The sequence below is a fragment of the Panulirus ornatus genome, chromosome 53, assembly GCF_036320965.1.
Source record: "Panulirus ornatus isolate Po-2019 chromosome 53, ASM3632096v1, whole genome shotgun sequence".
NCBI lineage: Eukaryota > Metazoa > Arthropoda > Malacostraca > Decapoda > Palinuridae > Panulirus > Panulirus ornatus.
The window spans coordinates 7,633,741-7,649,159 of record NC_092276.1 but is presented as its reverse complement, the minus strand read 5'-3'; the positions used below and the strand labels follow the sequence as shown (position 1 = coordinate 7,649,159).

The 15,419-nt window shown below is 43.2% G+C and overlaps 1 protein-coding gene across 8 annotated transcripts in view; it reads right to left on the bottom strand.

Moving 5' to 3' along the window:
• Window positions 1–14,767, bottom strand: part of LOC139765213 (UDP-glucose 4-epimerase-like) — a 128,989-nt gene extending 114,222 nt beyond the window's left edge. For 2 of the 8 annotated variants that reach the window (XM_071692517.1, XM_071692516.1), the window contains exon 1: window positions 14,561–14,767. In XM_071692517.1, the coding sequence (XP_071548618.1) occupies window positions 14,561–14,756 (196 nt within the window). In that variant the 5' untranslated portion in view covers window positions 14,757–14,767. Of the gene's footprint in view, window positions 1–7,825; window positions 7,916–14,086; window positions 14,208–14,560 lie in introns of those variants that run through there. The other 6 variants (XM_071692522.1, XM_071692519.1, XM_071692525.1 and 3 more) reach the window with 4 other exon arrangements.
• Between the last annotated feature and the right edge of the window lie 652 nt (window positions 14,768–15,419).

Here is a 15,419-nt window from a genome sequence, read left to right as displayed (position 1 = left end):
AGTGAGAGGGTTAGGGAAAATGATTTGGTAAATAGAGAAGAGGTAGTAAAAGCTTTGCGGAAGATGAAAGCCGGCAAGGCAGCAGGTTTGGATGGTATTGCAGTGGAATTTATTAAAAAAGGGGGTGACTGTATTGTTGACTGGTTGGTAAGGTTATTTAATGTATGTATGACTCATGGTGAGGTGCCTGAGGATTGGCGGAATGCGTGCATAGTGCAATTGTACAAAGGCAAAGGGGATAAGAGTGAGTGCTCAAATTACAGAGGTATAAGTTTGTTGAGTATTCCTGGTAAATTATATGGGAGGGTATTGATTGAGAGGGTGAAGGCATATACAGAGCATCAGATTGGGGAAGAGCAGTGTGGTTTCAGAAGTGGTAGAGGATGTGTGGATCAGGTGTTTGCTTTGAAGAATGTATGTGAGAAATACTTAGAAAAGCAAATGGATTTGTATGTAGCATTTATGGATCTGGAGAAGGCATATGATAGAGTTGATAGAGATGCTCTGTGGAAGGTATTAAGAATATATGGTGTGGGAGGCAAGTTGTTAGAAGCAGTGAAAAGTTTTTATCGAGGATGTAAGGCATGTGTACGTGTAGGAAGAGAGGAAAGTGATTGGTTCTCAGTGAATGTAGGTTTGCGGCAGGGGTGTGTGATGTCTCCATGGTTGTTTAATTTGTTTATGGATGGGGTTGTTAGGGAGGTGAATGCAAGAGTTTTGGAAAGAGGGGCAAGTATGAAGTCTGTTGGGGATGAGAGAGCTTGGGAAGTGAGTCAGTTGTTGTTCGCTGATGATACAGCGCTGGTGGCTGATTCATGTGAGAAACTGCAGAAGCTGGTGACTGAGTTTGGTAAAGTGTGTGAAAGAAGAAAGTTAAGAGTAAATGTGAATAAGAGCAAGGTTATTAGGTACAGTAGGGTTGAGGGTCAAGGCAATTGGGAGGTGAGTTTGAATGGAGAAAAACTGGAGGAAGTGAAGTGTTTTAGATATCTGGGAGTGGATTTGGCAGCGGATGGAACCATGGAAGCGGAAGTGGATCATAGGGTGGGGGAGGGGGCGAAAATTCTGGGAGCCTTGAAGAATGTGTGGAAGTCGAGAACATTGTCTCGGAAAGCAAAAATGGGTATGTTTGAAGGAATAGTGGTTCCAACAATGTTGTATGGTTGCGAGGCGTGGGCTATGGATAGAGTTGTGCGCAGGAGGATGGATGTGCTGGAAATGAGATGTTTGAGGACAATGTATGGTGTGAGGTGGTTTGACCGAGTAAGTAACGTAAGGGTAAGAGAGATGTGTGGAAATAAAAAGAGCGTGGTTGAGAGAGCAGAAGAGGGTGTTTTGAAATGGTTTGGGCACATGGAGAGAATGAGTGAGGAAAGATTGACCAAGAGGATATATGTGTCGGAGGTGGAGGGAACGAGGAGAAGAGGGAGACCAAATTGGAGGTGGAAAGATGGAGTGAAAAAGATTTTGTGGGATCGGGGCCTGAACATGCAGGAGGGTGAAAGGAGGGCAAGGAATAGAGTGAATTGGAGCGATGTGGTATACCGGGGTTGACGTGCTGTCAGTGAATTGAATCAGGGCATGTGAAGCGTCTGGGGTAAACCATGGAAAGCTGTGTAGGTATGTATATTTGCGTGTGTGGACGTATGTATATACATGTGTATGGGGGTGGGTTGGGCCATTTCTTTCGTCTGTTTCCTTGCGCTACCTCGCAAACGCGGGAGACAGCGAAAAAAAAAAAAAAAAATATATATATATATATATATATATATATATATATATATATATATATATATATATATATATATATATATATATATCAGTAAATAAACAGTGTCATCTTCGGCAAAGTTGTCATAGTGTTGAGGATTTTCTCGCTCCAAAAGTTCATTTCCCTGCACCTGTGACGATGCAAGAACTCCAAAAAAAAGCGTCCTGAGATTAAGCGTGCGTGCGTGTGTGTGTGTGTGTGTGTGTGTGTGTGTGTGTGTGTGTGTGTGTGTACAACCAATTGATCAACCAAACGCCCAGTCGGACTTCAATACAAGATTGTAATTACCACTGTGACTATAATATACATATTACCATATCCTGACTGTGCTTTTCAAACATGGTAATGGTTCACTACCTACCATATAATATGCTCGTACTTCTAAGATGGTCATGGGTTGTAGATGAAAATGTATGGAAGAGGGCAAGTGTTGAAACTGAAATGTGAGATATGGAAAGAATGAATGAAAAATTGACAAAGACATATATATCAAGTGGAGGCGGCGAGGAGAAAGGGGAGACCACACTGAGAATGGAAGGATAGAGTGGATAAGATCTTAAGCACGCGTGGCCCGAACATGCAGGAGGGTGAAAGGCGTGCAAGGGTACAAGTGAATTGTAGCGACATACAATCACTGGACTTAATCAGGTAATATGAAGCAGCCAGGGGAGACCACGAAAACGTCTGGTGGACCTGGTTGTGGATAGGGGAGGTATGTCGGTACATTACACGACAGACAGATCTTGGATACGAGCAAATGACGAAGCAAGAAATATGTAATCAACCAGAATCTTACAAGCAGTTTGGTTACTGAAAGTACACTTCTTGTATCAGCCTACGATTTACCATCCAAAGCACAGTACTGTACAGAGGTTAAGCTGTAACAGAATTTACGTCTGAGTATAAGAAACTCAACCATACTAGTAGGCGCCCACAAAATAGACGACAGAGAAGACCCGCCCTCGTCGAGGCACACTGTGAGAGTCGAGACAAAAGACATTTTGTGTATCATACGAGCTTCCTAGGAGGCCGAGTGTAGTCTGGGACGGTGCCGGTTTTTCCTAGGTAAAATTCCGGTAGTTCTAACTATGCTGTAGGACTGCTGCTTTAGGTACGAGACAGACATGCAACTTTTTCCACAGAAAGACTGTCAGGCCGACAAAACCGCTATTAACAGCAGCAAGATATCCATCCCTATGACTTGGTCTAGACTTGCACTAACACAGGTATACGTATTAAGCAGCTAAATCTCTCAATTACCATTTGCATTTCCCCAAAGTTCATTATCATGTATATTCAAATGATTATTTATTTGACTATATACCCATGGGATCTTTTGTGAGCCACTACTTTGGAAGTACTAGGAAAGTCTAAAATATAAAGTGGCACGACAAAATGCTCTCAAGGATCTTGCTTCAAGAATTTTCATTTCTTTTTTCTGCCTAACCCTGTCTACTGATAGGATACGGATTACAGATATACATTTCCATTTACTATAGATATCTCAGCAAGTGTCAGAACTTACGAAACGACTTAGTAAACTCCACTGGGAACTAAGCAGATGCATTATCATTAAAGACGGACTTGCAAAAAGACAAGAAAATAGGTCACTTTAGAAAAAAAAAAAAAAGATACATAAACGACGTTGATCGACACACGATAGCATCAGCTGCAGCAATCCGATATTTTGTTTATAACTGAGCGTAAACGCGAGTCGAGACATGGCAGCCTAGCCCGCTTCATCTTGGTACATGCCATCTCCAGTCTTCAATCACTTAAATTCATTTACCAGCTGTAAGAAAACCACGTATACTTTTTTACCAACTACCGTGTCGATCACTCTCCAATCCCCCAAACCTCTCCCTCCTTTTTTTTTCTTTTACAAATGAAAGCCGCATACCAGTCCCCACTCCCCAGCCGTCCTTGTTCCTTTGACCTCTGACTAATCCTTTGTCTGTTGTACCCCCATGTCCAGTGCGTCTGTGACCTTCAATTATATGTTAAACGTCAACCTTTACTCTCTCCAAAGAAACTTGCTGTTGCCTAGACCTTCCAACAAATAAAGCTATATTCGCAGCTGTTGTAGGCATCGAACATGGAACCTAATCAGTGGCATGGAGGCTCATGTTCACAGCGTCACTCTATACCTTCAGTTGTGAACTACATTTCACATATATTCGTCACCAGAATGCAACAATGTTCATCACCAAGTATTCACTCTGCTGCATTCAAGGCTGACTGGCTGACCGTGAAATCTCATGAAGAAGAGATTTTCTTACAAAAGTCAACCTATAATGCCAAACCTCTTTATCGATGCAGCACTCTGAAAAAAAAATAGGAACATCAAACGTTTAATGTACAATGTACTTGTCTTACAGTCAACCCACACACGCACACTTACATATACCTATTGAACCAACAGGGGGCAAGAAAATGAAATAAAAATTACCAAATCAATGTACTGTGGAAAATATCTCAAACTTACTGATCTCTTCACCTACAAAGATTTTTCCTGAACCAAATACTCAGCGATGTCTTGAAAACACCCACTTTAATGCAGATGTCAGGCGTCTCTAAATATTGTCTTTACTGTTTATGTTTACAAGGAGTGTATTTAAATGGTCTTATTGCTTTTGTGGGAACCTAGAAGACAAAAAGACAAAACAATATATATATATATATATATATATATATATATATATATATATATATATATATAATTTATTTTATCTTATTTTGCTTTGTCGCTGTCTCCCGCGTTTGCGAGGTAGCGCAAGGAAACAGACGAAAGAAATGGCCAAACCCACCCCCATACACAATGTATATACATACACGTCCACACACGCAAATATATATACCTATACATCTCAATGTACACATATACATACACACACAGACACATACATATATACCCATGCACAAAATTCACACTGCCTTTATTCATTCCATCGCCACCTCGCCACACATGGAATACCATCCCCCTCCCCCCTCATGTGTGCGAGGTAGCACTAGGAAAGGACAACAAAGGCCCCATTCGTTCACACTCAGTCTCTAGCTGTCATGCAATAATGCCCGAAACCACAGCTCCCTTTCCACATCCAGGCCCCACACAACTTTCCATGGTTTACCCCAGACGCTTCACATGCCCTGATTCAATCCACTGACAGCACGTCAACCCCGGTATACCACATCGATCCAATTCACTCTATTCCTTGCCCGCCTTTCACCCTCCTGCATGTTCAGGCCCCGATCACACAAAATCTTTTTCACTCCATCTTTCCACCTCCAATTTGGTCTCCCTCTTCTCCTCGTTCCCTCCACCTCCGACACATATATCCTCTTGGTCAATCTTTCCTCACTCATTCTCTCCATGTGCCCAAACCATTTCAAAACACCCTCTTCTGCTCTCTCAACCACGCTCTTTTTATTTCCACACATCTCTCTTACCCTTACATTACTTACTCGATCAAACCACCTCACACCACACATTGTCCTCAAACATCTCATTTCCAGCACATCCACCCTCCTGCGCACAACTCTATCCATATCCCACGCCTCGCAACCATACAACATTGTTGGAACCACTATTCCTTCAAACATACCCATTTTTGCTTTCCGAGATAATGTTCTCGACTTCCACACATTCTTCAGGGCTCCCAGGATTTTCGCCCCCTCCCCCACCCTGTGATTCACTTCCGCTTCCATGGTTCCATCCGCTGCCAGATCCACTCCCAGATATCTAAAACACTTTACTTCCTCCAGTTTTTCTCCATTCAAACTTACCTCCCAATTGACTTGACCCTCAACCCTACTGTACCTAATAACCTTGCTCTTATTCACATTTACTCTTAACTTTCTTCTTTCACACACTTTAAAACTCAGTCACCAGCTTCTGCAGTTGATATATATATATATCAAAATAATTCAATGCTTAAAGCAGTGTAATTGGATCTGTTATGGAAATATTCAAGGTCTCCCTACAGTATCGGCCACCCCCTCACTTAAATCTACGAAGTGTTGTCATCGTCTTTCCAACTGGCCACTGATGATATCACTGTTTTGACTGGTACACATCCTCCTCTGATCCCCCTCCCCCTGGTATACACCATCATGAGAGAGGGTCTTTGCTCTTCCTGGCTATTACGACTAACCTTATTCTGGTATCTAACCGTAAAATGCATTATCACAAGGTGTAGTGCATGTTTCTTTCTTCACCCTACAACGCACGTCAATGTCGTTATTACCTAAAGACTTATGATCATTATATACTACTGGGTTGGGTCACACTTTCAACCCCGACTCTCAAGTCTACTGCCTCCTCCTCCCCCTACAGAAGAGATCAGATCCTCCCCTGTAAAGCAGCATGTATCCTTTAAGCCGTCTCCTACAACAGAGAGTAGTACCAAAAAGTGCACATCTCACATCTTGAAGTATAAATCACTGGAAGGTGGCATCCTTCACAGAGCGGGGTGAGCCAAAGCCCGAACGCTAAACCTGACAAGCAACAAGTAATAAAAAGTCCTCCCGTCCTGCTGCACGAGTGTAAGAAGATGTTTGCTGGGGATGTACTCCATCATGCTACCTCAGGGAACTTCTCACCTCATCAAACCCGAGAATAAACCTGATTTCACTCTCAGAGCATCACTACAACTCATTCCCGAACCCGTTTCAAGTATATGTGGCTTTAGAATCGTCATAGGCAGAGGCAGTTAGTAGAGGCATTTGATAGCAGTCAATAAGAACATGAGGTAGGAGCCTCGGCAAACACTGTTAAGGGTGAAGCACTAAAGGCTAAGAAACGGCTCTGGAGTTCACTAGTGTTGCTTGGCCACCCCTTTGAGGGGGTTCCACTTGAAACAGGCGTCAGAGATATAGATAGACAGAGTCATCCTATACACCAGAAGCTGATGAGAGGCGTTCGAATTGGTTGATGTAACATGACGCTGACGGATTTAATGAAGCGGTGGTTCATATGCCTAAAGCTAAAACCAACCCATCACTTGTATGGTATATGGCACTACACATAAATGTGCCACTTGCAGAGTTAAGGATGCAGAGATGAAAGACTATCTATGTAAGGAGGCAGAGTTAAATCGGCCGACTGGGGCCGCGTCAGACTATGGTTCGGCGGTGAGCCAATAATTATGAAGCTGCTGCTCTCACCTACGGTTACGTCACAGCCAGCTGACCGACCGCAGGGTATCAACCCCACTATCGCTCCCCTGATTCTCAACCAAGGCGGCGCTGTTTGCTTAGCTCAGCAGACTAAAAACACTGCCGGCAATAAGCAGACTTAAGAAAACTATCTTATAATTCAAGGAAAATACATCAAATGAGAAACGGTATGCAGTACGCGAAAGTATAGCTAATCCAACTTTTCCTTAAAAAAAAAAGAAAAAAATCCTGCAGTTTTTAAATAAAAACTGCCAAACTAAGCAAGGTGAGCTACACTGTTTGAATTTCATCAAGCGACCCGATATAACAACGTTCAGCCTACGTTGAAGTGGTTGCCCCAGTCTATCCAGTCAAGGTTACACCTAAAAAGTCCCCACAGTTTAGGTACACTAACATTCCCGAAAGGAAATGTCTGCCTTGTCTGGATACGACTACCGTAAAAATCAGCGTAAAATAACGAGAACACGCCACAAATCCAACGATGGCCTGTTACAAGAGTAAAGAGTTTCCGGTCATTTTCTTAAAACGAAAAAAAAAGTTAAAATATAACAGCGACGAATGTAGTAAAAGGAAAGGAGGTTCATGAACAATATAGCTGTAGGGGGTTTTCCTGTTCGTTGTGTATTGGATGAGCTAGTGCGCACTCTCCACGGTAATATTTCGGTTAAACCGCCAAAAGTTTGTGATATACTGTCTGAAGAGTAATGGTGTACCATTTGTAACTATCCTCTCCATAAATGCATTCTTTTTTTTAAGTTTACAAAAGAAAGCTTAGTTCCAATGTTCAATTATAACCAATGTTCAATAAAAACCAAGATACGTTTTAACCACTCAAAAGGAAGTATAAAATAATGATTAAAAAAAAGCATGCTGACAAACCAGCGATAAGATGGAGAGCCCAAGAGCTTACACCAGGTCCAAGGCGAGGGCTTTAGCCACATCAGCAAGGTCCTCGTCACGCACCACCAGCCAGCCTTGCCCCAAGGTACACCGCGTCCGTGAAAGGCAAGACAGAGAGGAAGACACGTAAAAAAAAATAGCACACACACACACACACACACATACTCATACACAAAGGAATGCCCCAGGGGGAACGTACTCAAGTAATAAGACACAAAGGATAAAAAAAAAAGAGGTGGACATCAACATAGTTTCAACTATGAGAGATGGAGGAATCATACTGAAATATATGAAGGCTTGTCCCCCTTCATCTCGACTCGAAAACAAAGAGTAGGCCACTCATACAGACACTCAGCGGAGCCTCCTGACCCGCTGGGGTTCGAATTTTGGCCATGGCACTCGGTCCATGCCCAACCTAGGTGTTCATCCTCCCCTCGATGCTGGTCAATTTACGGTTACCTGGCTTAGGCTGGTGTGTGCGTACATAACGAGTTTAACGGACGCGGCAGCATGAGTATAAGACTTCCCCGTAACACACAAATACTACTAAATTTTGATCACACAAATGAAAGAAGCTCCCGAGGCAAGGCCAAAACAAGAATTTGAGGAAACATATATAACTTTTAAGGTATGATTACGTTGACAATCTTCAAGTCATCACGTGTAATCTACAATATCCGAATTTCGAATCGGTTCCCAGAAATTAATCGGCAACACTATCTGTAGCAGGATCCACAAATATTACATGTTGATAATATGTAAAGCATTCTCTGGAAATGTCTTACACTCTGCCGATAAGACACACTCCCTTCGGAAATGCTGATCAATACTTTTATTGTACGTGACGTCTTGAGCATCCACGTTCCACCCACTCGACCTCCAACCACGATTTCGAACATCTCCCCGCTTGTGGCAAAGTCCACTGGTTGGTGGTGCCGTCCTAAACCACATCAGCTACATCTGCTAAGTATTAATGCACACATGAATTTTCTTACATATTAACCTAAGACTATTTTTGTTTCAAAAGCTTGCGCGCGCACTTTCCGTTTCGTCTTAAAAAGCAATGCACATGATTCAGCAGAAATCCCTTCTGGAACATAATTTCGTTCCTGGCCTTATTACACCACAACATACGAGCTATCATCTTATTACCTCGTGAATCACATAATGCTTTACACAACGACCTTACGGTATGACACAACCGCACGCAAAGATCACTTAAGCCAAATCACTCGTATTTACTTCAGTATCATGAAAGGTACAGTAATACGTTTTGTTTTACAACTTGGTGTCTCTGCTAACTATACTATTTATCATTTTTGTCCCATTTCGCTTCTGGGGATAGAATTTACGAAATGTGCTAAACAATTTCCAATTCAGGTGCCTAATACAGAAAACAATTATACTCACAAACATTACCTTTTTTCCATTTCCCGCGTTAGCAAGAAGGCGCCAGGAACAGGGGGGAAGAAGGGCCTCACTTATTCACGTCCATTCTCTCGCTGTAATGCATAATGCATAAACAAGAGCTCCTTATCCACAGCCAAGCCCCGCAGACTCTGTCCGTGAGTTACTTCATATGCCCTGGTTCAGCCCACGTCGTCCCCTGTATACCACATCGCTCCAGTTCACTAAATCCTGTACACACTTCTCACCCTCCTGCATGTTCAGATCCCGATAACTCGAAAGCATATTTTACTCCCTTCTTCCATCTCGTCCTTTGTGTCCCTCTCCCTCATTGCTCCCTCCACTTCTGAGCCAAGTATCCTCTTTGCACTCACTTTCTCCTAATATCCCAACCATTTCAGCCCTCTCAGTCATTAACCACCATCCCTTACATAAAACCTTCACCACACTCATGTCCTAAGGCAATTGATTTCCAACACTTCCACCCCCTTCCGTTCCTTTTCCATTTAAAACCCCAAGACTCGTAATTTCACAGCACCACCGTACCAGCTTTACCATCAAAAATACTTATCTTTGCCTTCACAGACGGTGATTTCTTACATAACTTAACGGCGCACCCAGAACATCAGCCCCTTCACCCAGCCTATGTCCACTTCAGTTCCCCAGTGCTCAACCAACTGCCATGTCCACTCCCGGGTCTGTAAAATACTCTAGTTACACGCACACTCATACAAACTTGTTTCACCCGAATGCTAAATCTCACAACCTTACTTTTATTCACATCAACTCTCAACTTCCTCCTTTCACTTGCGCTCCCACTCATACAAGACTAGGCCTCTTCAGTTTTCCACTCAAGTTTACCATCAGAGATGTTCATACTGGCCAAAGTAATTTGGAACCGACTTTATTTGATCTTATCCAGATTTATGAGAGAAATGTTTCACACGCGAATGTAACATATGCAACAAAAAATATTCGAGGCACGACCCAGCTGTCTCTACAACTGATGCAGGTGCTGCTGCATCAGTTGTGTGCAGCTGCTGTCGTTCGCTACTTACATTTTCCCTGAGTAATGTCTGCCCGCTCGTCAAACGATTTCAACTACGAATTTCTCTAGCCACTACCGTTGTCCGGAGATGTTTTTGACACTGTTACACCTCTACTGACAAAACGTCGGATTTTCATTGCTAAAAATACCTGAGATTATAGTTTACAGTCAACAGCACAGGAAAGCTTTAACTAAAATTTTCCAGGCATAGGAGCACAAAGGTTAACAATGACATCTGGTGTCTACTTCAGTCCCAATATACGTCAACATCTGTTTAACTCCGCCCTTCTAAACTTCTTGTAGCGCCTACCGTCTACAATAAGGTGTATTTCATCAGCACATTTCCTGCCGATGGATGCAGTTAATCCAATAAATTCAGATTATATGTAACTCAGATATAATTAGCTCATAATTAAGTTTCCACGTCGAGAGATGGTTCAGCGGTTTAGATGGACTGCCATGAATATGAACCAAAGCCGAAATATATCGAAATAAGAGCATCCACAATACTGCCTCTCTAGAGAGTCACATTACATTACCAGAATATTTCATCATTATCACAAAAACGCTTACAATTAAATAGTCATCGGTCTAATTCTTAAGATCATCCAAAGGATATATATATATATATATATATATATATATATATATATATATATATATATATATATATATATATATATATATATAATTATATATATATATATATAATATATATATATATATATATATATATATATATATATATATATATATATAAAATATATATCCCTGGGGATAGGGGAGAAAGAACACTTCCCACGTATTCCCTGCGTGTCGTAGAAGGCGACTAAAAGGGGAGGGAGCTGGTGGCTGGAAATCCTCCCCTCTCGTTTTTTTTTTTTAATTTTCCAAAAGAAGGAACAGAGAAGGGGGCCAGGTGAGGATATTCCCTCTAAGGCCCAGTCCTCTGTTCTTAACGCTACCTCGCTAATGCGGGAAATGGCGAATAGTATGAAAGATATATAAAATAAAAAATACAAAAATCTCTAACGATCAATGATTTACGAATGCCAGTGATAGACGGCCTTCTTCCTAACAAGAAATTTGTTAGTCATGAGAAGGAACGGGATCTGGTCTGAGCCAAACGTTTAAAACCAGTTCTGGTCGAACGCCTCATGCGGGACATACCGTGTTCGTAAACTGCATCGCGCCAGACAATACAACACACAAACAGCTCTCCCCATCCGGCTCATGGCGCTACCATGCTGTCTTTTACATCCCGTGACATTAGAATCCACAATGCTTACTTTGGATGGTCGTTTTACGCTAGTTTCATCGCTGGGTGAATAGATGTCGAATAGAAGAAAAATTGTTGGAACCAGCGAGAAACGTCCAAACGTGCTCTCTTGGTCTTAGTAAAAAAAAAAAAAAAAAAAAAAAAGACCGCGTAGCTGGGGTGTACGCGTAGCTGGGGTTGTAAAACGAAATCAAATCCTTATTTACCTATAATTCTTCAAAGTAAAATTAATCACCGAGTACGGCCATTCATACTGCAATAATATGAAGATGATTACTATATACTTTTACTCAACTTGCCTAACGCGGGAATTCAAACTATATCACGGCCTGCGGAGGTGGCGGCCTGCAGTGGTGTGGGCCGAGAGAGAGAGAGAGAGAGAGAGAGAGAGAGAGAGAGAGAGAGAGAGAGAGAGAGAGAGAGTCATTAACCATCCGGCGTTTCCCCACCGCAAGTCACCGCATTTCCCTTCGCCGTGAACCTTTTCGACTAGGCTCCTCAAACCTACTCGCACGAGAGGCGCATCCAAACTTAAGCACATTTAATTACTTAATAAAAAAAATGAAGAAAAATTACAACGCCAACCCACTCAAAGCTGCAACATACTCTGAAGTCGAACAATAAAAAAAATAATTAGGATAAAATACGGAAAATATCGTCACTAAGTCAAATTGTCAGCTCAGTGCAGCTGGGAAGAAAGGCAGACTAGTCATGGTGTGTGTGTGTGTGTGTGTGTGTGTGGAGGGATGGAGCCTTGCACGATTGATAGGTAACCTACGTTACAGGAAGCATTGTACGACCTGTGTGGGGTTACAGTAAAGCCTTACGACCAGTGTAAGGTTCCATGCAGCGCTGTACGACCCTTGTGGGGGGGTTACATGAAGCCTTGGGCGACCAGCGCAAAATTACGAGGAAGCCTGTGCGGTCAATGCGAGGATAAACGAAGTCTTGTGCGACCAGGGTGCGGTTTACAGGACGCTTTATACAGGTACTGTGGGATTAAAAGCTTTATACCAGTGTGGTACTACTGAAAGCCTTATACGACCACTGTGGGGTTACAAGAAGCCTTGCACGACCAATATGTGAGGTTCCTGGTAGCCTTACACGACCAGAATGTGGGGGTTCCCGGAAGCCTTGCACGACCAGGATGCAGGGTTCCTGGAAGCCTTGTACTACCAGAATGCAGGGTTCCTGGAAGCCCTGCACGACCAAGATGTGGGGCTCCTGAAGGCCCTGCACGACCAGGATGAGGCCCCTGGAAGCCCTGCATGGCCAGGATCTCGGGCTCCTGGAAGCCTTGCACGACCAAGATGTGGGGCTCCTGGAAGCCTTGCACGACCAAGATGTGGGGCTCCTGGAAGCCTTGCACGACCAGGATGTGGGGCTCCTGGAAGCCTTTTGGGTTACGTATCAACTCTCATTCATAATGGAGCCTTGCACCTCCCTATGGGAGAGATGCTATCTACCTACAAGTGCAAACGGAGAGGTCTTGCCATAGGAGGAGAGGCTACCTACCTACAAGTACCTAGGACGAGATCTTGCCCGACAGAAACTGTAGGTACTTGCGAGATTTTGCCGAAAGACAAAAGTAACGCATGAAACTCATGGCGGAAAAATATCAAGTTGTCAAGCGAGCGAGATGGAGAGATTGTACGTTTGTGGACTGAATGCCCAGCTGCATACTGTGTGGGTGAGGCGGAAAGAAAAGACCTGGGTCAAAGGAGTGTAACATGACAGCCACTCAAGTAATGGCTCACTGCGCAGCAGTCACTAACCTTTCTGGTACCCAGGCTGGTAGTACCGGTAAAATACCGCCCTGGTCGGTGGCTGCCGACCACCTACTACCAACCACAGAGAGAGAGAGAGTGAATACCAAGGACAAGGCTTTTGCCCGAGATGGAGGGAGAGAGAGAGAGAGAGGAAGGTGTGTGGGGAAACAGGGGAAACTACTACATAGAAAACATACACGAGGCGAATTGAGATAACTGATCATGTGGAGTGTGGAAGAGGATACAGGGTGAGCGGATGGTGAGACAGGAAGAGAGGCACGGAGGGGAGGAGAGGATTCCTGCCCAAGGGTATTGGAGAGAGGGACTTTGGTGAGTGGCTCTAACGGGATCATGGCACAAGGTATCTTATCAGTAGCGTGCACTTCCTGTGGGGGAACCAACGTGAGCACCAGATCAGCTAGATGATGGCGTCACAGCCCGCGTATACATGGGCAGGGCTCCAACATGGCGCTCATACAAAATTCGCATAACTTAAATGGAATCCTGCAGTTTTCTTAATATGGTGGAGCTGATGTGGGGAAGCAGTATCTACTTGACTCGTCCGCCCAGTTCGTGATGAGAATTCTGCTCAAGTTTAGACAAAACATGTTTCGCTCAACGACGATTAAAGCGATGCATATATATCTCCCTTTGCGTTGAAACCGTAATGCCCTAGTTCAACCCGCGCTGATAACTAAATCGGCCTGGGCTTACTACAAACAAATGTAGCACAATACCTGTACACACTGCCGGGAGCTCGGTGCACTGTGGGTTACGTTCGACTTGTACTGGTTGCACTGTCAATGTGGCGAGATTAGAGTCACCAGACGTCTACAAACAGTGCTCGCAAGCTCCGCCCATAACTCCACCTCCGATTTACCCAACTTTGGCTTACATTCAATCTATTCCATTATCATTTCCTTCAAGTTAATGATACTTTTTGTTGTGTTTTGACGTTATCTGTCGCTCATTAGATGCACAGGTACAGTAGAAAAAATGTCACTTTAGACAAAACACGTAATGAATTCAAATCGATTTGTAAAATGTTTCCCACCAACCAGTTCAAACGCTGGTAAAAAGAAAAAAAGTGCTCATGTACATAGGTAGCGAGTAAGAGCAGGACTAGTGTCACCTGTCCCATCCATAGTCTTCAGTGAAGTGGCATTTCCTCTACCTATCCGACAGTAAAGCCAATTTAAGAAAACGCTCACCTTGCTTGGTTGTGAGGGGCCCGTCTTTTAAAGAACATCGTACAATCGAGGTGGCAAGACTTGCTGACGTGTCGGGGAAGCCGCGGGTACCCAGCTGATCAGCCTCTCTCCCTCCCTCTCCCCCTGGGAAACTCACCTCCCTCACCACCCCACCTACACCAGCAGTCTTCCTCAATCCCCCTCCTCGCCGCCCCATCTTCCCCTTGCGCATGTCACTTCTCTGAGGTGAACACTACCGCGGCCGAGGTCTTTGTCATGGGCAAACGAACATGCATTACACCAGGCTTTAAAAATGGCTGGCATCACCCTGAACACACTGTGTCGACTTTCTTAACATTTGCGAATGATAAACACAACTGAATCAACTACTTTATGATTTGTTGTAATGTTTTTTCGTATGCAAAGAAGGAGTAATGAAACAATTATAACTTTTCTTAAACATTCTAATTAAAAATTCCTAATGATAAATAGATCTCAGGATAAAACTGAATATATTCGACACATGAGCGATACTTGAAGAAAATATACGCAAAGTCTGGCAGGTTCGGGACAATACAGTGTCTCCCAGGAATGCAAATGTTTATGAAGAAGCGCAAATGTTTAATGTTTATACTAGTCTTTTTTTTTTCTAGACGGGTACCCAGGAGATGGTCTAAGGTGGAACGGGGAGAATTACGAACACTTCATTACAATTATAAGCTGAAAATAACTTTTATGTAAGAACGCTAATTTCCTTTCATAGCAAAAAATATTGTGGAATTTCCCTCTCCAGCGTTTGTAGCTTCTTGTGGCTATTCTGCCATAACTATCCTAGAAAATGTAGCGTCTTTGGAGTTATTTAAAAGTTGCATTACTAAAA